General features: G+C 40.5%; 1 protein-coding gene across 3 annotated transcripts in view; it reads right to left on the bottom strand.

Annotated features, from left to right (window-relative positions):
- Positions 1-27,273, bottom strand: part of HECW2 (HECT, C2 and WW domain containing E3 ubiquitin protein ligase 2) — a 414,063-nt gene that overhangs the window by 93,997 nt on the left and 292,793 nt on the right. For all 3 annotated transcript variants that reach the window (XM_067741145.1, XM_067741144.1, XM_067741146.1), the window contains 4 exons: positions 26,525-26,675; positions 25,762-25,865; positions 24,769-24,893; positions 12,599-12,784 (listed from right to left, as the gene is read on the bottom strand). In XM_067741145.1, coding sequence (XP_067597246.1) covers positions 12,599-12,784; positions 24,769-24,893; positions 25,762-25,865; positions 26,525-26,675 — 566 coding nt within the window. The remainder of the gene's footprint in view (positions 1-12,598; positions 12,785-24,768; positions 24,894-25,761; positions 25,866-26,524; positions 26,676-27,273) is intronic.

Below are 27,273 nucleotides of genomic sequence, written 5' to 3'. Positions count from 1 at the left end.
AGGAGTGAGTGGTCCCAAATATCTCATGACATCTATCAATAACAAAAAAGTTAAAGAAGGTTATTTTGTTAAACTGCTGTGATCAGAGATCTAAAGTTGCTAGGAGAGAAAACAGGGACACATGGCACCGTGGATAAGTAAAACATCCCCAAAACTTCAGATGTAAAATGTTAGCAAAGGGAGGGGGGTGGTATTTTATGTATTGGGAGTAGTGGTATTTAGGTGTTAGAAGTATAATATAGGGGAGCCAGTGCCATGCTGGGGATGGCATGGACCAGCTTACAGGAGCTGATGGTGAAATCTCAAGCTGGTTGATGATGATGCTGGCAGCCTGAAATTGGCTATGGTGGGAAAATTTACACCATGGAAAATGGCAAAGGCTACAGATCAGCCTTCCTCCCCACCGCCCCTGAGGAGCTGGTTGCTAAGCATTTATCAGCACGTCACTGCAGAAGACCAAGGATGGAGTTATCCAAATCAGCACATTTCAGGTAGAATAGAAGGGCATTGCCATGAAATTTTAAAATAGTACTCTACATTTTTTTAAAAGAGTCAGTGCTGGTCAGAGGACAACTGTTTAAAGATAAAAGGCAAAGCCCATCTTCATACTTGGGCAATTCCTTCAATATTCCATGAGTTTAGCATTTTACTCAAAAACACATTCACAAAACCAACCTCTGCTTTATTCTCTCATTCTGAAAGGTATACTGCCCTAGAAGGATTCTTCAGCTCTGCCTCTATGTGTGGGTTACTTTTTGGTCTAACAAGATTGTACCCCCTGAAAAATAAGCAAGAGATACTCTAAAAACTATGTGTTATTTGTAAATTTAGAGTTTAATTTCATCTCTACCTGGACTGCTGTGTAACTGGAGGTGATTAAACCAGATAACCACCACAAAGAGGTATTAGTTGTTTCAAAGCAATTAAAGAGACATGTCACAAAAATAACTAATATAGTGCTCTAATGAATGAAAAATATATTTTTCAAAGTGTAGAACTTATTCTGCTAAGAGACTTTTGGGATTCACTTGAAACCTCCAAATATTAAGTTGCATTTTACTCATTAAGAGGAACCTGACCCAGTAAACTGTGGCCATCAGCTTCATGTGGGACTGAAACCAAAGTCTATGTCATCACTGGGGCAACTTCTACAGCCACATAAGCTATTAGCATCTGGTAAAATGAGAATCCTCAAGTAGGCTCTGACTGTGGTAACTTTCACTGTACAAATATTTGTTCTCTTCTAAAAAATCTATCCTCATAACCATGATTCCTACTTGCCACGGTCATCGAAGTTGAATATTTGGACCATACGGATACTCAAATCCCCAATGTGACATCCAAAGTCACAAAGCCCTAGACTTACAAAGCTTGGCTTTAGAGATGGATGTCAATTTAGCTGGGTGATATTATAGCAAGTGTTTTTTGTAGGGAAAAACACAAGAAACTATGGGAAAAGACATTTCACTTTAAATAAGGAGATGGTTACCGTTTTATATTTTCATTTAAAGAGCCCATGACGTTTATATCACTTTTAAAGCTCAAAGTTTCAGTATAGGCTCAAGTAGAATGAACTGGGGAAAGCACCCTGTGTTAATACTGTTAACAAAACAAAGAGGCAGGAAAAAAGTTATTCCATATTCAACATCTGAAAGGGGAGTCAAAAATAAACACTTTTCTTAAAAATTAAACCAAATGGTAAGTCCATTATATAAACTTATTAATAAGAAATATCAAGCTTTGTAATATTTTTCTAATTGTCCATGTCATTGTCCATGTCATTTTGTATCATTCTCTCTGTTATCCTTAACCCTCTGTAGTGATGCTTCCACTGATTTTACTCCATTTGATATCGGTCTGTGATTGTTAATTTTATGTGTCAACTTATCTGGGCCACTGGGTGCCCAGACATTTGGCCAAACATTATTCCAATGTGTCTGTGAGTGTGTTCCTGGATGAGATTCACCTTTCAATCAGTAGACTGAGTTAAGCAGATCACCCTCCCTAATGTGGGGGGACCGCATCCAATCAATTGAAGGTCAAAAGGGTGAGTAAGAGGGAATTGCCTTGGCCTGACTGAGTTGGGACATTGGCGTTTTCTTGGGTCTCAAGCTGCTGGGTTTTGGATTGGATCTTACACCATCAGCTCTCGTGTGTGTGTGTGTGTGTGTGTGTGTGTGTGTGTGTGTGTGTGTGTGTGTGTGTGTGTGTGTGTACGTAATACAGGGTCTCTCAAAATGTTCCCATTACTTCCTTTTTTTCTCTCTTAATTTTATTTCTTTCTTTTTGGCTGCATTGGGTCTTCATTGCTATGCGTGGGCTTTCTCTAGTTGTGGCAAGCGGGTGCTACTCTTAGTTGTGGTGCACAGGCTTCTCATTGCAGTGGCTTCTCTTGTTGTGGAGCAGAGGCTCTACGCATGCGGGCTTCAGCAGTTGTGGCATGAGGGCTCAGCAGTTGTGGCTCATCGGCTCTAGAGTGTAGGCTCAGTAGTTGTGGCACACAGGCTTAGTTGCTCCACAGCATGTGGGATCTTCCTGGACCAGGGCTTGAACCCATGTCCCCTGCATTGGCAGGTGGATTCTTAACCACTGCACCACGAGGGAAGTCCTTTTTTCTTTGTTTTGTTTTTTTATACATCTTTATTGGAGTATAATTGCTTTACAATGGTGTGTTAGTTTCTGCTGTATAACAAAGTGAATCAGCTATACATATACATATATCCCCATATCTCCTCCCTCTTGTTTCCCTCCCACCCTCCCTATCCCACCCCTCTAGGTGGTCACAAAGCACGGAGCTGATCTCCCTGTGCTATGCGGCTGCTTCCCACTAGCTATCTATTTTACATTTGGTAGTGTATATATATCCACGCCACTCTCTCACTTTGTCCCAGCTTACCCTTCCCCCTTCCCCCTCCCTGTGTCCTCAAGTCCATTCTCTACATCTGCATCTTTATACCTGTCCTGCCCCTAGGTTCTTCAGAACCATTTTTTTTGATTCCATATATATGTGTTAGCATACGGTATTTGTTTTTCTCTTTCTGACTTACTTCACTCTGTATGACAGTCTCTAGGTCCATCCATCTCACTACAAATAACTCAATGTCGTTTCTTTTTATGGCTGAGTAATATTCCATTGTATATATGAGCCGTATCTTCTTTATCCATTCATCTGTCGATGGACACTTAGGTTGCTTCCATGTCCTGGCTATTGTAAACAGAGCTGCAATGAATACTGTGGTACATGACTCTTTTTGAATTATGGTTTTCTCAGGGTACATGCCCAGTAGTGGGATTGCTGGGTCGTATGGTAGTTCTATTTTTAGTTTTTTAAGGAACCTCCATACTGTTCTCCATAGTGGCTGTATCAATTTACATTCCCACCAACAGTGCAAGAGGGTTCCATTTTCTCCATACCCTCTCCAGGATTTATTGTTTGTAGATTCTTTGATGATGGCCATTCTGATTGCTGTGAGGTGATACCTCACTGTAGTTTTGACTTGCATTTCTCTAATGATTAGTAATGTTGAGCATCCTTTCATATGTTTGTTGGCAATCTGTATATATTCTTTGGAGAAATGTCTATTTAGGTTTTCTGCCCATTTTTGGATTGGGTTGTTTCTTTTTTTGATATTGAGCTGCATGAGCTGCTTGTAAATTTTGGAGATTAATCCTTTGTCAGTTGCTTCGTTTGCAAATATTTTCTCCCATTCTGAGGGTTGTCTTTTCATCTTGTTTATGGTTTCCTTTGCTATGCAAAGGCTTTTAAGTTTAACCATACACAAAAATAAACTCAAAATGGATTAAAGACCTAAATGTAAGGCCAGACACTATAAAACTCTTAGAGGAAAACACAGGCAGAACACTCTATAACATAAATCACAGCAAGATCCTTTTTGACCCACCTCCTAGAGAAATGGAAATAAAAACAAAAATAAACAAATGGGACCTAATGAAACTTAATAGCTTTTGCACAGCAAAGGAAACCCACTACTTCTTCAAAGGAACCAAACATACCCCCCCAGTGTGTTCCCTTTTCCACGTCTTTACTTTGAGTGTTTTCCTTCCTTTCCCATTCCAAATTTTCTCTTCTCCACAATCTAATTTTATCAAAATCCTACTCATTGGGCTTCCCTGGTGGCACAGTGGTTGAGAGTCCGCCTGCCGATGCGGGGGGCACGGGTTCATGCTCCAGCCCGGGAGGATCCCACATGCCGCAGAGCGGCTAGGCCCGTGAGCCATGGCCGCTGAGCCTGCGCGTCCGGAGCCTGTGCTCCGCAACGGGAGAGGCCACAGCAGTGAGAGGCCCGCATACCACTTAAAAAAAAAAAAAAAATCCTAGTCATCATTCAGGGTTCAGTTCAAATCCAATCTTTACTATGAAAACTCTCCAGGTATCCCATGCCAGAAATAAGTCTTTCTGTACCTATACTAGTGCATGATGCACGTTCTGTGCTTTTATAATCCAAATAAGAGGAATTAGGGGTAAAATGGTCTGGGCAAGGGGTGCTTAGTGGCTTTACACAGGAAGTGCATGATTCTGTGCAAATGTGTGGATCTGATTTCAGTCCCAGTTCTAAAAAGAAAGTTACTTATCTGGCTAAGGATGTTTTTAAAACACTATCTTCATGACCATAGCTTATGGAGATTGCAACCACCAGAGCAGAAGACCACTAATCTAGCAAGAGAACAAATCTACCAGAGAGACCACAATAAACAGAACACTCATAGCAGAGAAACAGAAAATGCTCTGGGTTGTTATACAGGTTTCAGGCAGAAGCAAACACTCGAGGGCAGACTACTGTGCAGTGATCAAGAACAACATGGACAAAAAGAACAAGAACAACAAAAGGAACCCTGTTGTGACAAAATTATTCTGTTGGACCACCTCAGTTAAGGGAGATCAGCTGTTTGTTAAGAGGAGGAATGGGACACTGACACTAATTCTTCAGTGTATCTTTTATGTCATTGTGTATTTCCCATTAGAGTAAGGATTTAACCATCAATAACAAATCTTTATCATTTTTATAAAAGTCTAAACTGATGAAACTCTTTAGTTGTTGTTCTACTTACTGTAGATTCTTGCTTCTACCTAACCATTCAAATCAAGATTTTGGAGAGCTGGGTAGGAATAACCAAGTGAGTAGCATTCCTGGCTTAGTGTGCTGTATGGTCCATTTTATTTTGTGGTGTTTGAATAATCCATATTTTGCTTTCCCCAAACTAAGTCATAAACCTCTAGAGGCTTTGTAATTGTACTGCTTTTATCTTCTACACTATAGATAATAATAAGTCAATTACTGAAGAAGTTGTTTAATTCTAATCCTAATTGTTTTTCTTCCATTTGTAATCCTGTGATTATCTAAGTGGATGCCAACCACAGCTCCAGGAGCTAGACAGGACGGGTTACTGGCCCTCACTTTAGAGAAAACTGAGGTTTGTAGAAGTTAGATCAGAAAGACAGCGATGGATCCAGAAATCCTGATCCACAGCAGCATAATTTCCTCAAATCCTCCAAATTAAAAATGAGAAGGGGGCTCCCCTGGTGGCTCAGTGGTTGAGAGTCTGCCTGCCGATGCAGGGGACACGGGTTCATGGCCCGGTCCGGGAAGATCCCACATGCTGCAGAGCGGCTGGACCCGTAAGCCATGGCCGCTGAGCCTGCGCGTCCGGAGCCTGTGCTCCGCAACAGGCGAGGCCACGGCAGTGAGAGGCCCGCGTACCGCAAAAAAAAAAGGGAAGGGAGGGAGAGAACGAAGGGAGGGAGGGAAGGAAGGGAGGGAGGGAAGGGAGGGAAGGGAGGGAAGGGAGGGAGGGAAGGGAGGGAAGGGAGGGAAGGGACGGAGGGAAGGGAGGGAGGGGAGGGAGGGGGGAGGGAGGGGAGGGAGGGGGGAGGGAGGGAGGGTAGGAGGGAGGAAAGAAAGGAGCAAAGGAGGAAAGAATTTTTAAAAATGAAGAAAGAAAAAACACTCCTAGGTTAAGTAACATTTGGTTTTCCTTATTAAAACTCATATTCGTCTACCAGATCTATTATCCCCATGAACACATACTAATGATCAAACCTAGCCAAGAACCAGAAGCATTTTAACCAAGTCACATTTTAATACTACTGATACATATTTCTTTCTTTTTTTTTTTTTTTTTGCGGTACGCGGGCCTCTCACTGTTGTGGCCTCTCCCGTTGCAGAGCACAGGCTCCGGACGCACAGGCTCAGCGGCCATGGCTCACAGGCCCAGCCGCTCCGCGGCATGTGGGATCCTCCCAGACCGGGGCACGAGCCCGTGTCCCCTGCATCGGCAGGCGGACTCTCAACCACTGCGCCACCAGGGAAGCCCCGATACATATTTCTTGCATAAATATAAAAAGTTTGTATCAACAATGTAACTCAGATCCCAAAATACCCTTGATTTTCACAGTCCTGAGAGTGTACAAACATTTAAGAATTATGCAATAAGAAGTAAGAAGAAATTTTCTTTCTCTACTGGCCTACTTTCTTTGCTTATATGTTTTGTTTCAAATAAGGCAAGTCAAAATGTGTCCTGTATGTTAGTTGAAAATCCTAGACCTTAGGTACAACAAATATGTACACGTAGGTATTGATCACAGTCTCATGAGGACTATCCTGCATAAAATAAAATGTGGGTTAATTCCCAAAATCAAAATGATTAAGGAAATCAAGTAATGGAACAAAATACTGATTAAAATATAGTGTGGAATTCTGAACAAGATACCTTTCCAAATGTAATTAAAAGTAGAAAGAAAAGCATTACATATTTGATGTCAAACCCAGTTTGGAACTGTATCATCTAATCTTTAAGACTGAAGAATCAAAGATCTATAAAATCTAGGAAGTAAAAAGGGAAACTTAGTCTTCCTCTAATTTAACCTATTAATTTTTTAAACAGCTTTACTGAGATATAACTCAGACACTATACAATTCCCCCATTTAAAGTATATAATCCACTGTTTTTAGTATATATACAGGATTGTGCAACTATCACCATAATATAATTTTAGAACATTCTCTTCTCCAAATGAAACCACATACCTATTAGCATTCACTCCCCATCCCATTTCCAACCCAAGGAAACCACGAATCTACTTTCTATCTCTATAGATTTGCATATTCTGCACATTTCATATAAATGGGATAGTATGTGATATTTTGTGACCAGTTTCTTTTACTCAGCAAATATTTTCAAGGTTTACCATACTGTATCAGTATTTCATTCCTTTGTATTGTTAAACAGTATTCCACTGTATGGATCTACCACATTCATTTATTCATTTATCAGTTGACGGACATTTGGGTTGTTTCTACCCTCTGGCTACTTTGAACAACGCTACTGTGAATAGTTGTGTACAAGTTTTTGTTTGGAAGCACATTTTCATTTCTCTTGGGTATATACCTAACTGTGGAATTGCTGGATCATGTGGCAACTCTTTGTATAAACATTTTTCCAAAGAAGATATACAAATGACCAATAAGCACATCAAACGATGATCAACCTATTCTATTCATTTGCAGAGATAAAGAAAGTCAGACCTAGGAAATTTAAATGATGTATCCCAAGTCAGTTAGATGGCTAGTGGCCAGTGAGGTCTAGACTAACCTTGCACAGGAAAATTATTACAGGATTTGGATACAGAAAGACATGGATCTGTATACAAGAGTTTACTTGCACACTTAACCTCTTTGAGCATTGGTTTCCTCATCTATAGCAAAACCTATTCCATAGGATTATTGTGAAAGTTAAATGAGCTAATATATTATCCTATCATAGAACCTGGCATCTAATTAGTCATCAATATATGTGAATTTCATTCCTTTCCATTATTCTATGCGTCCCTAGCATAAGGACTCTATGGTATTTGAGCATGAAGTCATGCATGTGTTTCTGGTGAGGTGTCCTCTAGTAAACTACCTATGATCTAATCAAAACCTGTACGTATGTATGACTCAGCCTTGAAGTATACCAGTAACCCCAGTACCTGGATAGGAACTCTTCTTCCTTGGAATGATAAAATATCTCTCATTTCCAAAGACTATCTCTCATTTCCAAAGACAATCTCTCCCAATAGAGTGTAGCAGTTAAGAGTCATACTCCTAGAGTTAGAATCCTGAATTCCTCACTTACTTGCTAATACACACATTAGTTAACATCTCTAAATTTCAATAAAATGTAGATAATAATAATAATAATACCCACCTCATAAACTTCCATGAGGTCTAAATAAGATAATTCATGAAAAAGTACCTAGTACAGTGCCTGGCACATGGTATAAGCTTAATAAATGCAGGTATCATCATTAACACCATTGTCACTGTCATTATCATCATCATCCTCATCTTACCTAGTAAGGCCTGATATTCTGTTCTTACTCTTCAACTAATAGTCAATTAAAAAAAATACTTTACTCCTTTTATGTAAGTCAAGGACATTTTTCACTCTAGAACTCTCAAAAAAAAAAAAAAAAGCATATCAGTATAGACTCTTGTGAAATCTCACCCAATCTAAACCTTTGGCCTTAAGTAATTAGAAAAAAAAAAGTCTCTTCCAAAACTGAAGACAGCTAAAGTGTGGTACAAGCATAATCACTACCTTGCTCAAACATGTAATACGAAAAATCCAAGACAACATATGCATTAAGAGAGGTCAAATCAGGCGAATCTTAGGAGCTACTTCTGGTGAGAGCACAGGAGGAGGGAGTAGCACTGAGGAGAGAGCCTGGAAGCTTCTTCATTTGTCCAAAGCAGACATCACTGAATAACCAGGAATCTACAGGTGACAAGTTTCATTCATTCATCGAACTTGTTTTGAGAATCTTCTATATGAATGGCACTGGGGTTGAAGGGGGTAATTAAACAATAAACAGAATAACTCTCAAGAAGGGGATCATCTGCTTTAGAAGATAAAATAAGTTAACAACTATACCATGAGACAGATGGGGATAGCTGTCATAAAACAGTGCAAGGGAGACTCTATGGGGAGTCGCTTATGCCTGGAGAGCCAAGAGCGACCCACCCAATATGCTGCCCTTCAGTGATGTGTCTAAAAGCCCCCACCCCCTCAACTATGGTAGGAGACGCTACCACAGGCTCCCAGAGCACCTTCACTGTAATTGCTAGAAGATATGCATTCACCCTCCTCACTGGTGAGAGGCAGGGTAAAAGCACAGACCCTGGAGCTGGATGTCTTGAGTCAAATCCAATTCTATCACGTACTAATTGTAGGACCTTGGTAAATTTGCCATGCTATGCTTCAGTTTCCTCTTCTAGAAAATATGGATAAAAGTAGCAGTTATGTACAAGGCTGCTGTGAGTAGGGAAGGAATTAATCTAAGTGCTTATAACATGGGTAGCACACAGCCAATGCTACATACTACATAATGCTACACTGTTAGCTTGTATCATTGTTATCACAGTGGCATGTACATAGTAGGCATTCAGAAGTGTGTTGAATGGCAAAGAAATGAAAACACAAAAGGAAGATGTTGCACTTGAGAAGACAACATGGGGCCAAATTTCATAAGCCTGAGCAGCTAAGTTTGACAACGTTCCTCTTAAGAACCATTTCTTTTCATGCAGGTGAGGATTTGGCCGTCCTATTCCATGTCAATTCTAGAAATCAATCATCACTGAGGGGAAAATAAAACCTCGTAGTATTTAATAGCTTTCGATGTTATATTAAATGGGGCAAAAAGTTTACTCCCTTTAAATGTTCTGGAGGTAAAGCTATTCATTAAAAAGGGGAGCTAAAATTTCTGGCTGGAAGAAAACCTATTAACTGCCTGGAGGATGGGAGCCATGACTTTTAAAGTACAATCAAAAGCAGCACAGCCAAATACAGACATGGCAAGAGCCTGTCCCAAATGTTCTTTTAAGCTATTTTAGTTCATTGGAGGCCAATCATTTATACAGGAAGGATAGGGGAGAAGCACAGGGAGATACACCTGCTTTCATTAAGGTACCCAGCTTAGCTAAAAATCTTATTAAAGTCCAAATGCACAAAGCAGAAGAATCAGGCTAAAGTGATAATCTTTCAGGCCTGTCTGATAATCCATTTTGTCCACAAGGCCAGGGGTCTTTCCACATCTTTCATGCCACACAGCATGCAAATGCAAAGCCACCAACAGACTGTGAGGTCAGCTCTCTACCAGCCCACATCCAGGGCTCTTTACAATGCTTACAACTTCAGGCTGAAACCCCAAATGAATCCAAACCCTCAGGGAATAAGATGGATGGTTATGTTACCCACACAGCCGAGATAATGTTTACCTCTGTTTAACTATCGAAACTTTATAAAAGCTATGAGACAGAATTTGTTCTTAAGAATACATTGTAACTCAAATAGTATCCTAAGTTTAACTTAAACTTTTCTCGAGGTTCAGGTGTTATTTATAAGAAGCTCTCTCCTGAAGCATGTCTGACAAGTTGTGACTGGCAAGAAAGGAACCTCCCCTTCCATGTCTGCATGATAAGTTCCCGATTCCCTTTAGCTAAGGATACAAAATGACGTAACAAGTTACGTCTCTATAAAGAGCAGAAATACATGCAGCATTATCTCAACTTGGGTTTCCCTGGAGCTATGGTTCTCTAATGAGTATAGCTCCTCATGACACCAGGAAAAATATTGTCAGAGTTGAGGACAGAGCTGAATTCTTCGTCTGCTAATGCTCTTTTATATGCAGGTATAATACCATCTATATTTTCCAAAGTCCTTTCTTGGACCACCTGTGCCCTTCCATTTAGTTAGAATGTTTACAAACACTGGGCTCTCAGGCTGTTGACCCAGAATCAGCACCAGCAAAGTGACATCCTCCTCTGGAAGGAGAGAGCACAGGAAGTGCCAAGGGTCCCTGCGTGCAGCTCCTAGTGTCCTGGAAAGACTTCCCTGCCATGCCCACCTGACTCTGATACAACGCCATTCTATCTGTGGTCCAGGGACCTAATCACAAATCCATTCTCTTTCATCTATTCTACTTCATGCTTGCCACTTCTAATCTCCTCTAGGCTGGGAATTAGAGGTTTACTAAAAAAAATTTACAGAAATCAAGTCAATAGTTTCAATGAAAGTCTGAGGGCTCCTCCCATGCAAAATACATACATGTACTTTGTAATATCTAATTTGACTGCTTATAAGTTCTTAGATAAGACTGCTGGAAGCTGAGTTCAGGATGAGTAAGATGCTACTGTGGTATTATTGCCAGAGGGTACTTTGGGGGAGAACGGCATTTATTGAGTACTTTCCACATTCCATTCACCTTGAATGCTCTTCCCTGATATGGTTTACTTCTCACTTCGTTCAAGTCTGTGTGCATGTAGAGCCTTATCTGTGAGGCCTTCCCCAGCCACCCTCTATAAAATAACCCTCCAATCCTGCCTTTCTCTAGACCTCATCTCCTGCTTTCTTTTAAATCATAGCTTTAATCAGCTCTTGGCATGCTCTGTATTTACCTATCTGTCCACTGCCCATCTCTTTCCATCAGAATGGCAGTTCCATGGAGTAGTTGGCTTAGCTGTTTTGCACAGGTACTCAATAAATATTTGTTGAATGAAAAAGTCAAGCATAGTTATTGTAAATATCTTGTCAATTTAATCCTCCCCACCCTACAAGTCACATATTTCAAGCCTTTTTATAGATAGGGAAATTGAGGTTGGTTACTCAATACTTGGAGAGCATGCTGTGGTGGTTAAGAGCATGGACCCTGGAAACAGACTGCCTGGATTACAGCCCAGCTCAGACACTGCTCACCTCTATGACACTGGGCAAGTCACTGAACCATTCTGGACCTGGGATCCTTTATATGTAAATAGCAATAATAATAACAGTACTGCCTTACAGAGTTGTTGAGAAGAGCTTAAACATATAAAGGGCTTAAACAGTTCATGGCTCACAGTAGGTGCTGAACGAGAGTTAATAAATAAAATCTTAGCTGAGAAACACCTTATAAGAATTACTAACTTTCTCATTCTGATTTCTTACTTATATAACAACCTCCTGATTACAAGCCAGCTTTCTGGTTCATCCGTCGAAGAAGGAAGTACGGATGTGGTTACCCGGCCTGTGTGAGAGTTACGTATTTCTCATCATAAATTCATCAATCTGTGAATCTTGTTTTATTGTGCTAACAAAACCAGGGTCCTGAATCAACAAGACTGAGGCCCAAACCCTGACGGTGTCACAGACACACCTTGTGCTGTTGCTTAGCAACCTCCTAGCCACTTTCTCCAAACAATGCCGCAACTTGTATTCAACTACTCACAGCACAAGCTGTATAGCTAGAAGAAGGAAGTGTTGTTGCCTAAGAAACCTCTTCTCTAATCAGTAGAAAATGGTGAGAGATTACAATTCAAAGAAAATCCAGGGGAAGTGAGTGTTTTGCCCAACAAGTGCCCTCACAGCCATCCACCGCATACACTACTTCAGAAGAGTGTAGCAATGGTTTATGGTATCAAACAACCTGCTTGTCCAGGTTTCCCTTGAACCAGGTCACGCAGGGCTTTTAGCCCTCACTTGAAAGGTAGGGCCCAGTGCCAAAGCCACAAGCAGCCCACAGTCACACGGAGGCTTCCCCATGGCAACTCCCGCAAGTTACCTTGCCCTGATGATCATGTTTCATTTCCCAGCCCCTCGGCAGCTCCAGTTGTTTGTTTGCAAACATGTTGAGGAATCCCACAAGGTCCCGGTTATGCTGGTAGCGTTCAAAGTGGTGGGTGTCCCGCCGGACTTTGGTGATCATGTGCTTCAAACACGTGTTGTTTGTAAACATGCGGTAGGCACTCTGGAGAGGATGGAAAAACAATGTTAATCTGCTTTGGGACATGCAAAAGTAACATATATACTCCCATGGGCATATTTAATCTTTGGAATAGTGTACAGGCTTCAATGTAACTCGAGACCCACACATGGAAACAGCAGATAAAGCAAAATAATTTTGATCAAAATAAAACAGACTACAGAAAATCAGGGAGTCTTCACTAATGATTCTAGTTTTCTAAGGAACGAGAATGCTGTCGAGTCTCATTCTATAGGTGATGTAAGATCCTAAAGTTGGTTTTAGGCAAAACCCACACAGTCGAAATCACACCATGCTGGAGGCAAACATGCCACCTCACAGTGAGCCCCAATACAGCCATTGTTTCCTCCGGCACAGGAACAGATCATCGGCTCTATGGGTGAGTGCCAATGAAGCAGCTGGCGTACATTTAGGAGCCAAGTTGTATGAAAAACTGCTTGGCCGTATATTTGAATATTAGAAGTACATGCAATGGGCTGAGTTGTTCTCACTGAGAGTCATATTTAACTGAGACCAGAGTAGACTGGAGTTTTTCATCTCACTCCTGCTTGGAGGCATAATCTCAGTAAATGGAATGGCAGGCAGAACTACCTGGACTGTATAACTCAGTATTTTTTTTTTCTTTCTCTCTCTTTTTCCTGTGTGTGTACACACACACACACACACACACACACACACACACACACACACACAGACAAATACACATATATATGGCTAAATTTACATGATTGAAATACACATTTAATAAAACTCCATTATACCAGCACATACAAAAAAGTGATTGTTTTGTAAAAGTATCTCATGATACTTAAAGAGGCCAAAAAAGGACCATGGGCTGTCTGCGTATGAGTCAGGCAACAAATATTCAATGCACAATACCATGTGCCAAGCAGTAGAAAAGGAATAACTGTATAGAGCTATTTCCTTAAGTCATCAGAAGAAACGTGATATTCATGAAATTGACCAACCGTGAATGATCTCTCTTGGAATGCTATTCTTCTCACGTAGATTCAAAGGGCTTTGGATTCCTCTTATCTTTAGTGTCCCAGGGACACCAGACTAAGTCTGGAGGCCTTCAGGCTTTACTTCATGGGTTCTGTTATTTATTTCCTTTTAGACAGACCAAGGCAAACCCAAAAGAAACCAGAATCCCTGGAAATCATTTCACTTTAATAAACATTTACTGTGCTGGTTATTGAGGATAAAAGATAAATGAGTATGAGGACAGTCAACAATGCTCCTGTCTTTCCAGGGTCCCTCAGGATGTGTCATGTCCAGGTCAAAGCATTTATTGCCGATGGGAGTCCCTCTAGAGCTTTCTTTTCTTTGGTACAGTGAGCACAGCAACCGGCCATGTTTGAAATGGTGGCTGTTTCCCAGTCTGGGTTCCTGGGTCTCTGAAGGACTACAGGGATCAGAGAACCCTGACAGCCCAATTTGGAATGAGAAACAAACCTTTGCTGGCTTAAGCCACTGAGATTTTTTGGTCACCGTTATTGATGTATAACCTAAACTACATAAAGTAACTTTTCTACCGTTATTCTGATTGATTCCCTGTCATTATATACTTTTTGCTTTGCATTAGAATATTTTTCCTCTATCAAAATGGAAGGAAGGGAGGAAGGAAGGGAGGGAGGGAGGGAGGGAGGGAGGAAGGGAGGGAAGGCCAGCCACATTAAACAGTCCTCAAATATTAGTGTACTAGTTCCTTAGTACACCTGAGTAGAAAATATTTTGAGGTCACATTTCAACCTGACAGTCTAAATGAGAGGAGGTTTGATGGCTGTGAGAAATTATGAGGTTCAGAGCACAGAGCACTACCAAAGCAGGCAGGCCCATGCAGGGGCTCTGGGCAATTAGAGAGCACGAGAGAAGAAGAAAATGATACCATGAAAGCAGAGAAGGAGACTAATAAAAGAAGTTGGAGGGTGTCAGAGACAAACGTTAGCTAACTCACAGTTTAGCCTGTGGCTGACCCTTCCTTGGAGTCTTACGTCCAATCAGCAAGGCATCTGTTTTCTGCATTTGGCTCCATGGTGCTGATATATTTTCACAGAAGCCATTACAAGCATAGAGGCCAGAGACCACACTAGCTTCTGTGATGACGATGGTAACGAACGTTCAAGTCATACTCCCTAATAAGTCTCCTTGGGGACAAATTATTGCGGGATAATTCTGTCAGATAAATCATTTCATTAGCTGTCTTCTAAACAGGTGTATGTCCTGTCACCCTTCCTTCTCCTTCCGCCCATTAAAATAAGAGGCCACATCCTGATTCTTTATTTAGAGCACCAGAAATGCTCCTCACTCTGCTAAAGAAAAGCAGCAGAACTTCATTAGGGCAAGCAGTGGTGATTAGGTGAAGGAACCCACTCCAGCCTCAGGCACGAAGCAACTCCCTGGGGTTGGACAGCTCTTTAAGCACAGGAGTCTTAAGGCTGGTCTTATAATTAATTATGTCCTTTCATCTTCCTCTTCTCCACTTAATGAGACGTGTAATACAGTGCCAAGTTCAACTGCTCTTTGCAAAAAGCATCTACCAAAGTAAATTAAGTGTAAGGAAGATTTCTCTCATCACTAACCAGCAAACAACCTTTAGAACCACAGCTTTTTCAAGTCTGAATAATACGCACATGACTACTAGGGTCTATTTAAAACACATAAGGCAAATAGGAACATCCCTCTAGACTGCTACATGTCTATAAGAAACTACATACATACTTATTTACATGTATATGTTTATTTATCCATGTTTATATGTATGTATAACATTTATACAAGTCTATGCTTATATATACATCTGTTTATTCTATTTTTAAATATATATTTTATATGTTTATTCAATATGTATAGTATTGTTTTAAAATATATATTTTATATATGTAGATACATATGTATGATCGGAAATATAAATATCCTTTCTGAGTAATTTTGTTCAGGAAAGATATTTATACTCCAGTTCATACAGAACTATGGTGAGGATTCTAGTCACAGCTCATGGACAGAGACAAAGAAAGTAATTTACTCTCTGCCTCAATTTGCTCAACTATAAGACAGGATAATAGCAACTGCCCTGATTTCTTCATAGGCATGTGGGATTGAAATCCAGTGGAACAAAGGATGTACAAGTGCTTTGAAGAGGTAAAAATCACTGTAAAAATATAGAGTGGAAGTAAGTACAAGAATATATAAGGGATTATACCTATCATAACTACATTCTAACAGACGAATTATAGTACTAAAACTGTTTTCTACTTTCAGTTGTTGAAGATCTTGGGGGAGCATCCCACTTTCTGTTAAGGGAAGAAGCGTCTCATAACCTCTCACTAATTATGTGCTAAGCCCTGTGCTAAACCCTGAGGATACAGAGATGAGCACAGCCTGATCACTCAAAGGGATAGAGAAGGAAAATTATAGGGGGAGGTGGGAGGAAGGGGTTCACTGGAGGCAGAAAGTAGAGCTTGGGAAACAGAGGCCACAGTAGCAGTGAAAATACTGAAACACATTGATAGAACTAGCAGAGCTAAGAATGAGAACAGTCCAAAGAGTTGAGAAATACTAAACAGGTGGGATTAGGTTGAAAGAGCTTCGTCTTCAGGCATCTTTATTCGCCCTCTGGGGTTCAGTGGGTCTAACTGGAAAGGGATCCTTTTCTGTGTTTGAGTTGTTGTTTTGTTTTGGTCTTATAGGGAAAATAGGCAGTAAAGGGATCTGACCTTCTACCTGAAACAAAAGTAGATTAGGAAAGGGCAAATGGACCTATTTCATAGCAGTCTCATTATAATGCACAGAACGATCTCACCTGGGAAGCTGCTGCATGTGGACTCACAAGCAGTAAGGCAAGTTGGCAACTGTTAACAGTAGACAGAGCCCCTTTAAATGAACCCTGAAGGGTGTAAAGTTTTCTTGTCCTTTGATGTGATTTAAAATGTCCATTTTGATCATCCCTTCTCTAATCCAAAACTCCCTTTCCCAATCCTGTTGTTTCTTGTCTTATCTCCCTAGTAAAGAAATAAACACTCCATGGTTGGATGAATGATCAACTGATTATGAACTGAATTTCTTTGTGGAATTTTGTTAAAATAACACTCCTTAGAGCTTGACATGTTTTGTTTGGTTAAGTGCTTGAGGTGTTAGAAGTGAAAAATATTGAGATGAGTGAAAAATACTGACATAAGCCGAGGGAACGTTATTGCCATTCGGCAACAGAATAAGAAAATTGTATGTGAACACTCAGCTCTTATCAATCAACCAACTTATCAATCAATTAATTGCAATCAATGCAAGTAATAATCAAACCTCTTTTCTTTTTTTGGCAGTTTTTTTTTAAGTGTTATGGTGATCATATGCCCAGGATTACCTGGCCCAGTCTTGATTTACTATAAATCTGTTCTTTTCAGTAACACAGGTAAGTATTGACACATTACTGCTAAAGAAAATCTATCTTTCATATTCCAGAAATCCTTAATCAAGAACAGGTATTCTGATTTCATGCTTGGAAAATATCATCACTGCCTCCATAGCAAATGTATACAAAGGCTCACAAGGGAGCAGATATAAGCATCTGTATATATTATTCACTAAACAAAATTTATCATGAACAACATCAAGTAACATTGTTTCCATAAGATATATGCTGCGATATGGAAACAGTCTTGTCTTAAGCAGGTGTTTCACAATATTTTTAATCATAAGGGATTTTACATTTTTCTCATCTAGCTAAAGAGTAAAATGGAGGGAAAACTGAACTTATTGACAAAACTAAACTATCAACTCATCTACCTTGCAATAGCGGGAATTTCTGTCTTATAAGAATATATTTAAGTATTTTGGAGCAATATTTTTTCTTCATTAAGTAGTAAGGAGTGTATAAGATGGAATTAATGTATTTCTAGAGAGTTTATTAAAAGCCGAAGTAATAATTATTTGGCATGTATGTTGGAAACATTATTCAGTTGCCTATAATGAAATGTATTTATGTATGACAATTATTAGACAAACACAGTCATACCAACTATAAAAGACATGACACTAATAATTAAATCTTGAATTATCAGGAGAAATGGTTTATCAAGACAATTTTGGAAGCAATATGATCACAACCAGAAGAGGGCAGTAGAATACATCTTAAAGCAACAACCACGCAAAAACAGAAAAAAAAAATCCCAATATTTTATTCCTCAAGTTTTCCTTTAGAGTTATGACACCTATATATCTACTTAATTTTGTTCTTTTCAATAAATATGATTAGGTGTACACCAAAAAACCATTAGAATAAATGAATTCAGCAAAGTTGTATGATACAAGATTAAAATACAGAAATCTGTTGCTTTTCTATACACTAATAATGAACTAACAGAAAAAGAAAGCAAAAAAAAAATCTGTTTAAAATCACATGAAAAAGAATAAAATACCTAAGAATAAACTTAACCAAGAAGGTGAAAGACTTATACTCTGAAAACTATGAAAGACTGATGAAGGAAACTGAAAATACATAGAAATGGAAAGATCTTCTGCATCCTTGGATTGGAAGAATTAATATTGTTAAAATGTCCACGCTACCCAAAGCAGTCTACAGATTTAATGCAATCCCTATGAAATACCCATGACATTTTTCATAGAACTAGAACAAAAAACCCTAAAATTTATATGGAACCACAAAAGACCACGAATTGCCAAAGCAATCTTGAGAAAAAAGAACAAAGCTGGAGGTATCATGCTCCCTGACTTCAGACTATACACAAAGCTACAGTAATCAAAACAGACTGGTACTGGCACAAAAACAGACACACAGCAATGGAACAGAATAGAGAGCCCAGAAATAAACCCACACACCTTGGGTCAATTAATCTATGACAAAGGAGGCAAGAATATGCAATGGAGAAAAGACAGTCTCTTTAATAAGTGGTGCTGGGAAAACTTGACAGCTACATGTAAAAGAATGAGATTAGAACATTTCCTCATACCACATACAAAAATAAACTCAAAATGGATTAAAGACTTAAATGTAAGACTTGAAACCATAAAACTCCTAGAAGAGAACACAGGCAAAACACTCTTTCACATAAATCACGGTAATATATATTTTTTGGATCTGTCTCCTAAGGCAAAAGAAATAAAAGCAAAAATAAACAAATGGGACCTAATTAAGCTTAAAAACTTTTGCACAGCAAAGGAAACCATCAACAAAACAAAAGACAACCTACTAAATGGGACAAAATATTTACAAATAATATGACTAACAAGGGATTAATATCCAAAATATATAAACAGCTTATATAACTCAATATCAAAAAAACGAACAACCCAATTAAAAATTGGGAAGAAGACTCAAAAACATTTTTCCAAAGAATACATACAGATAGCTAACAGGCACAAGAAAGGATGCTCAACATCACTAATCATCAGAGAAATGCAAGTCAAAAGCACAATGAGATTATTACCTCACACCTGTCAGAGTGGCTATCATCAAAAAGTCTACAAATAACAAATGCTGGTGAGGATGTGGAGAGAAGGGAACTGTTGTACTCTGTTGGTGGGAATGTAAATTGGTGCACCCACTATGGAAAACAGTATGCTGGTTCCTCAAAAAACTAAAAATAGAACTATCATTTGATCCAGCAATTCCACTCCTGGGTATATACCCGAAAAAAACCAAAAACATTACTTCGAAAAGATACATGCACCCCAATGTTCATAGCAGCATTGTTTACAATAGTCAAGATATGGAAGCAACCCAAGTGTCCATCAACAGATGAATAGTTAAAGAAGACACAATGGAATATTACTCAGCCATAATAAATAATGAAATTCTGCCATTTGCAACAATGTGTATGGAACTAGGGAGTATTATGCTTACTGAAATAAGTCAGACAAAGAAAGGCAAATACTGGATGTTATCACTTATATGTGAAATCAAAAAATAAAACAGGGCTTCCCTGGTGGCACAGTGGTTGGGAGTCCACCTGCCTATGCGGGGGGGCACAGGTTCGTGCCCAGGTCCACGTGCCGCAGAGCGGCTGGGACCGTGGGCCATGGCCGCTGGGCCTGCGCGTCTGGAGCCTGTGCTCCGCAGCAGGAGGGGCTGCGGCAGTGAGAGGCCCGCGTACCGCAAAAAAAAAAAAAAAAAAAACCCAAATATATATAACAAAACAGAAACGGACTCACAGATATAGAAAACAAACTAGTGGTTACCAGTGGGGAGAAGGGAGGGGGAGGGGCAAGATAGGAATAGGATATTAAGAGATACAAACCACTATGTATAAAATAGATAACCAACAAGGATATATTACACAGCACAGGGAAATAGCCATTATTTTGTACTAACTTGAAATGGAGTATAATCTATAAAAATATTGAATCACTATGCTGTACCCCTGAATCTAATGTAATGTTGTAAACCAACTATACTTCAACAAAAAGAAATCACAAATCGCACACCGTAAAAAGATGGTAGCTTGAAATTGGCCACAGTGGGAATATCAACACTGAAGAAATCGGTAAATGCAAATCAGGCCTTGATATTGTTTTATGGGCTGTCTAGACTAAGAGTGAGTAAACTATAGACTCATGGGCTGACTGGCTGTGTTTGCTAACCAAGTTTTATTGGAATACAACCACATCCATTCATTTACATGTTGTCCTTGGCCCAAACGCTGAAAATATTTACACTCTGGCCCCTTCCAGAAAAAGCCTACTGACCTTTTCTAAATAATAAGTTCTAGACTTAAGAAATTGGTAAAGAAAATAAAATGCTAATAATACAGATTAAAGTTCAAATTGTGCCATTACATTGCAAATAGCGCATGCACGTGCACACACACACAATGAAGAAAAATAAGTCCAATATTCAAACACTATTATCTAGCAAAACAAAGAAGGTGCTAGCCTCACTGACAAAAGAGTGTGAAGAATGTCAGCTCTCCCTCCAAGATATGTGCCATATTCATCCACCTGTCACCATCTCCACTGCTGCTGCACTAGTCCAAGTCCCTTCCATGTCTCACCACAGCGCCTTTTCACTCGTTTCCCTGATGCCAATCTTGCCTTTTAAAACCCAGTCTCAACACAGTAGGTAGAAGAAACTTTAAAAACATCAAAACTACACCCCCACAGGAACCCCTTTTAGAATAAAGCCCATTTAGAATGAAGCCCAAACTCCTTGCCAGATCACACAAGCCCTACATTTTGAAGCCCTGCTCACCTCTCTGACCGTACTATGTACCACATCAAACTCATTCCTGTCCTCAAGCCTTTGCTCTTCCTTGGCAAGCAAAGTTCTTCTCCAAGACCTTTGCCTTTCTGGCTTCTTGACATTGTACAACAGCTTGAATATGACTCCTTGGAGAGGCCTTGCCATCCACCTGACCTAAACCAGCATCTGCAGTACCTTGGCCCCAAGTCACCCTAGCCCAGTCACCTGTACTGTTTCAGTTGCCTCACGACACATTTTACTGTCTGCATTATCTTTTCTTGTTCACTAGTTGATCTTTATTCCACTGTATCCTGAGAGTCTCGAATGTACTAGGCAAATCATAGGCATTTAATAATTATTGGTTGAATGAATGCATGAACAAATGAACAAAGGAAAACTCATGTTACCTGACCTCAAGTCCAAAGCTTTTCCCACCACAGCATGACACTTTCTGTTTTAGACTGACAACTCTGAATGTTATCCCATTTTTCCTTGTATGAAAGTCTACGATCTCCTAGAATTGTCACATACACGAGTTTAGGTTCCTGTAATCTGGCTTCTGCTTACCTTTCCAGGCTCAGATCTGACTTTCACTAGTGTCCCATGGTCTCCGCACACCAGCAACACCAAACTGCTGTACTAGTAATTCGGTTTCAGTACTTCTATAGTAATTACTAAGACAGCCCTGCAACTTCATGGATCTCCTGTTTTGTAAATGCTGCTCCTTCTACCTAGAGAGCTCTGGCCCATCTAGGGCAAGTTCCTATTCAATCTTTAAAACCTATCAGTCTTTGAAACCTACTCAGTCTTTAAAACCTATCCCAAACGCCAACCCAGCCATGGCTCCTCCCATATGCCTTCTCCCCAGAGTTAATCACACACCCCAGCAGGATATCTTCTACAACCTTCCATCACCGCACTTACAACTCTGCTCACTGCATTGGAATGTGTTTTCAAGTCTGGGGCTCCAGAGCCCACAGTTGCTGTCAATTTTGTATCTCTAGGACTTAGTGCCTGGCATACAGTAGGGAATAAACAACTGTTGCTACACTGAATGCCTCTTGCATGAAATCTGAGAACAGCCTTCTCCCAAGTCCTCTCTCTTCCAAGATAAACCCATAAACCATGAGATAATGATCAGTATGCTAACTGATCAATAAATACGTGCATACTAATAGCCTCGCCAACAGCTCCTGGTGACTGGACTATGCTGACTGCTACTTTTCCCAACAGTCTATTTTTCCTAAGGCATATAATCTGTCCGGTTAAATTCAAAATGTTCTTACATTCCCTTAACAAGCCTCTCAAGAGTCCTCTTCTTCAGTTTCTGTTCTATTTACCCACCAAAGCCTGCCAGCTCTCTGCCTGTGATTCTCTCATGCTGGATCCTTCCTCGTTATTTCCTCACCTCCTAGTCTAGGCTCTTATCAGCTCCAGCCACGACGAATGGGTTATATACAGCTGGATGTCTGTGGCCAGGGTCTCCCCCGGCCCCCATTCTAAAGCGCTCCAGGTGCAGCTAAGACAATCTTCCCCTAATTAAAACCTCCAGGAAGCCGCTCCCTCAGCCCTCAGAGACTTGCGGGACAGGGCCCGCCTTGCTCGCCCTGTTACCCTCAGCACCTTGCAGAAACACGAAGCTCCTTCTCGATGCCTCCACACCTAGTCCAGTTTCGAGCTGTTTACTTGCGCCTTAGCTGACCCAGCAAGATGAACTCCTGTGTCAGACCAAAGCCCTACAGGTGTTTCTCGTTTGTTCTTTTTCCCATCCCTAACAGCCAGTTTTTCACCAAGTCATGTCGACTCTACCTTCAAAACAGCCCTTGAGCCCGTGCACTTCTCTCCATCTCCACGCCAACACCAGTATTCCAGCCATCGCTGCCTTTCCCTTGGACCGTGAAGATCCTCCGTTCTCATCACCCTGCTTCCACCCTTGCCTTTCTACGCTCTCCAAATCCAAGCATGTCACACTCTAAGTGCATGATGGCTTCCCGCTGCTCAGAATAGAATCTAAATCCCCTGCCATGTCCCATAGGCAGACCTATGATCTGGATCTCACTGACTTTCCAACGTAGTATCACACCACCCCCTTTTCTATCACTACACAGCAGCCCCTCTGCCCTCTTCTGAGCCCTGGGGCCCCTGCACTTCCTGTTTCAACTGCTTGAAATGAGCTTCCCCTGGCTTTTCCCATGGTTGATGATTTCTCATCTTTCAACTTCCAACTCAAAAATTATTTCTTCAGAGAGGTATTCTAGAACCATCTTTCTAAGGTAGCCTTCATTCTCTGCCCATTCTAGGAAAAGAACTTGATCTTATTGCCCACTGTGTCTGCAGCACCTACCATAATTTCTAGCATCAACCGTGTTTTAAGTAATATTTATTGGATGATTAAAATAACTCACTATGCATATAGGACATGTTTTTCACTTCTGTCTTTGCTCATGCATACGCTCCACCTAAAAGGCCCTCCTACTCCTTTCTTTTTTAACCAGCCAGTGTCTGTTATTTATTCTGTGAGACAATTTAAGATTTACATCACAAAGAAATGCTTTCTAACCAACTTTCCTATCACACTCTAATTTTTTTCTTCAGACACACATGCACGCGTGCGCCAAAACACAAGTTTTGGCTTAAACTATATAATATTTTCAAACACTTCTCCTTCCTTCTAGAAATGTCTGAGATAAATATCACGCTCAGGACCAGAGAACAGGTATGTAACATTTTCCACTGTCACCCCATGGACTTCATATACCCTGGTGCCTCCAGGAGGCTAACACTTCCTGAGTAAAATTAAAACCTCCCATTCCAGATGGTAATTCCAAAATAAATGTGGGAAAGGGGCACATGAATAGAGCTGGAGAAACTGATTGTCATGAGGACTTAATGGGGTGGGGATTGGAAGCTAGCAAGGGGTTTCTTGGTTAAGGAACCAAGATCAGGAAAGGGGTAGAATTTTTGTTAAAAGTCAAGACGGGGGGAAATGAAAGAAAACAAGTGAAGGAGACAGTCAAAATGATTTCTCTCTATTTAAACAATGATTAAAAGGCTGACGTTTTTTATAACCTTCTGGTTAACAAAAGGTTGATTCTTTTAGCTGATGCTAACATGTTTAGGCCTCTGGCAAAATTACAGAGGGAGGGCTTCTAAAGAATAGCCATATTAGTAAAAGGAGGGAAATTTAAATCCACTTCATCCTAAACACATCACCATTACCCCTCCTCCCACTAGCCCCCCCCCCAAATCCTGATCTCCCATACAAACCTCATGTATCTTTAAAAAATTCCTCTATTTATGGATTTATTTTTTCAGATTACAGCAATGTATACATTTTATATTCATTCTTTCTTTTGGAGAGCCCGTACCAGTATCTCAAAGCTCAATCTGACCAACGCCTGTTGTCAACTCTCAGATATTTGGTTATACTTGTGCACGCAAAACAAGGTGGTCATTAAGAGCACAGACCCTGGAGTCAGCATCTCTGGGATTTTAACCCCACCTATCACACTTAGTAGCTGTATAACCTTGAGCATGTTATTTAAGCTCTCTGTGCCTCAGTTTCTTCATCTGGAAAAATAGAAGTTTTATCTAACTCGTAGGTTTGTTTGGGCTAAATGGGTTAAGCCATGGGTAGTGCTTAACACTGAGCATGGAACACATGTGGTGCTCGGTAAACTTAGCTATTTTCATTCTTACTGTTATGACGTAAACAAGGATAATTTCCTCTGGCCTGGTGCTCTTTCCCTCACATCCTCTCGGATTTGATACTCACAGGGTTAGAATGCAGCACAGTGAAGAACTCTGGGCTGATGAGGAACTTCACGGGGGGAGACTGTAACAGCAACGTGAGCCTGGATCTGGAGGTAGAGTGGGGCGGGACGTTCTCCCGTCGGAAATCTAGACGGGGCAGACCACAGAGGCTTTCAGGGAGGTCTCTGCACGTGCTGGAAACATCTACTCACTTCCGTCTATATTTTAAAACAACACCTATATCGTTTGTTATTATTTTAATCCCCCAAACACTTTTTTACTTCTCTGTAAATCACGCATAAAACCCAATTGCTCTCCATCACATTAAAATGGAATTCAATAATATTTCTAGTCACTATTAACATTTTTTAAAATAAATTTATTTATTTTTGGCTGCTTTGGGTTTTTGTTGCTGCAGGCTTTCTCTAGTTGTGGCGAGCGGGGGCTACTCTTTGTCGCAGTGCACAGGCTTCTCATTGCAGTGGCTTCTCTTGTTGTGGAGCACTGACTCTAGATGCACGGGCTTCAGTAGTTGTGGCACGTGGATTCAGTAGTTGTGGCTCGCGGGCTCTAGAGTGCAGGCTCAGTAGGTATGGCGCACAGGCCTAGTTGCTCTGTGGCATGTGGGATCTTCCCGGACCAGGGCTTGAACCTGTGTCCCCTGCATTGGCTGGCGGATTCTTAACCACTGCGCCAACAGGCAAGTCCCCACTATTAACATTTTAATGCATCCTTAGATTTTGTAAGTAATCAGATTCCATCTTTTTCTACTAACCCACAGATCCAGAGATTAAAGTAATTTATATCCTGTTTGGTTTTGTGATTCTTTTCTTAGTACTAATAAAAAGTCAAGGGTTAGAAGAGGTGTCTGGTGAATTGGACTTTTTGAGTTGAATTACCTGGTCTTCATGAAGATCAAAAGTCCTTTTAAAGAAAGCTTCATTTCTTGGAAATCCTTACTTACTTGTTTTCTATTTTTGCGAGATTACAAAACAAACCAACCAAAGGCTCTTACCTGCACTGGCTTGGTGAAAGTCGGCTTCCTCCCCTGCCACATCAATCGCATTGGTGTTTTCCTCAGGCCTCTCGTTTGTCATGGTTCTGCGGATACTCTGGTATCTAAAATCAGAAGCCTAGAGTTACAACACAGCAGCCTCTAAAACACAGGGCTCAACTGCTCCCCCAGAGCCCAGAAGTTTTCACCATCTTCCCAGCCTTGACCATTTCCTCCCCAAACCTCTATCCTCTGAACTTCTGGGCCATCTGTTAAGTAAATCCATCGGATTTAATTTCTTCTGTCCATAGTCTGTGGAACATTTTCTTAACAAATTAATAAAAATTTAAAAAAACATTGTGGCCTTTAACCAAAGGAAACTAAATTCCTATATTGTTAAAGAACAACTTTTGTTCCATAGCAATTAGTTTTGGGAAAAGAAGGACAGATTTTTAAAAGCTTAGGTAACGAATAAAGATGCATTACGAACGAAGATTCTAGATATTTAAAAAGCTATCTGGCTTCAAATGACAAGTGTATATGCTCTGTTCTACTAAAAATCAGTGCCTTGGGTTGACTAAAGGGGTCATCTCATTACTTATTTCCTCTCTATTTTCTAAGCAAGCTGTGGATGTGTGCGCTTATTAATTTTTAACCAAGAGACATTCAATGAAGTCTATGAATCAAGAGAAGTGACAGGACCCCCAGAGATGAAAGAGGCAACCGTGTTTTCCATTTTGCACTGTGTAAAAATGAGCCCAACCACAAAACTGCCCATCCTCACCGCCGGTTCAGCTGCTCCATCTGCTGTATGGAGTTGGACCTCTGCAGCACCTGCGGGGCAGGGGGAGCTGTGGGCCGCTGCCAAGTCGTGGTTCTGTTTACGTGATCCACGTAGAAGATCCTGCCATGGCTGTCAATGCGTGCCTCCCAGTCTAAACAGCAGTAGTGCACAGAGAGGGATTAGGAGGGGCAGCTGAAGCCATTAACGTGGTTCATCAAGCAGCACGTGTTTTCTCCCTGACATGCTATACTTTGGGGCTAATAACGTATACCTGGGTGCATAATCCAGCACTTCCCCCCAGTCCACTCCAGAATGTTTGACCAGTTAGTAAAACAGCTCCTGTGTGCATAACCAACACCTTAAAGAATCCCTGAATGTAGGGGATCCTCCCAGATCCGCCCACAATGCTCATCCTTCACGTATGAGCAACTTTAAAAATTACTAGTTGGTATCATACTACTTTCGATATTCACATCAAAATTGGTACTGATGTTTATTTTCACCCAAACTTGATTTCTTCTGTTTTTTTTCCAACCTAGATGACAGACTCACAGCTGGAAATTCCTACGTGTATATTTACACACAATTTTAGTAGATGTAGTCTTCGGAAGAAGGTAGTGCTAGCCTAGTCATCAAACAGTATCATTATCTACAAACTTCCATTTACACTTTCCCAAAGAGGAACACATTTTCAGAGCAAGGTTAATGACTTGTCTCCAACCTTAAATAAATACAATGTTTTAAAAGAT

Source organism: Pseudorca crassidens, chromosome 6 (genome assembly GCF_039906515.1).
Source record: "Pseudorca crassidens isolate mPseCra1 chromosome 6, mPseCra1.hap1, whole genome shotgun sequence".
In the NCBI taxonomy this organism is placed as follows: domain Eukaryota; kingdom Metazoa; phylum Chordata; class Mammalia; order Artiodactyla; family Delphinidae; genus Pseudorca; species Pseudorca crassidens.
Note: the sequence above shows the minus strand (reverse complement) of the source record. Positions and strands in the feature narration are given on the sequence as shown.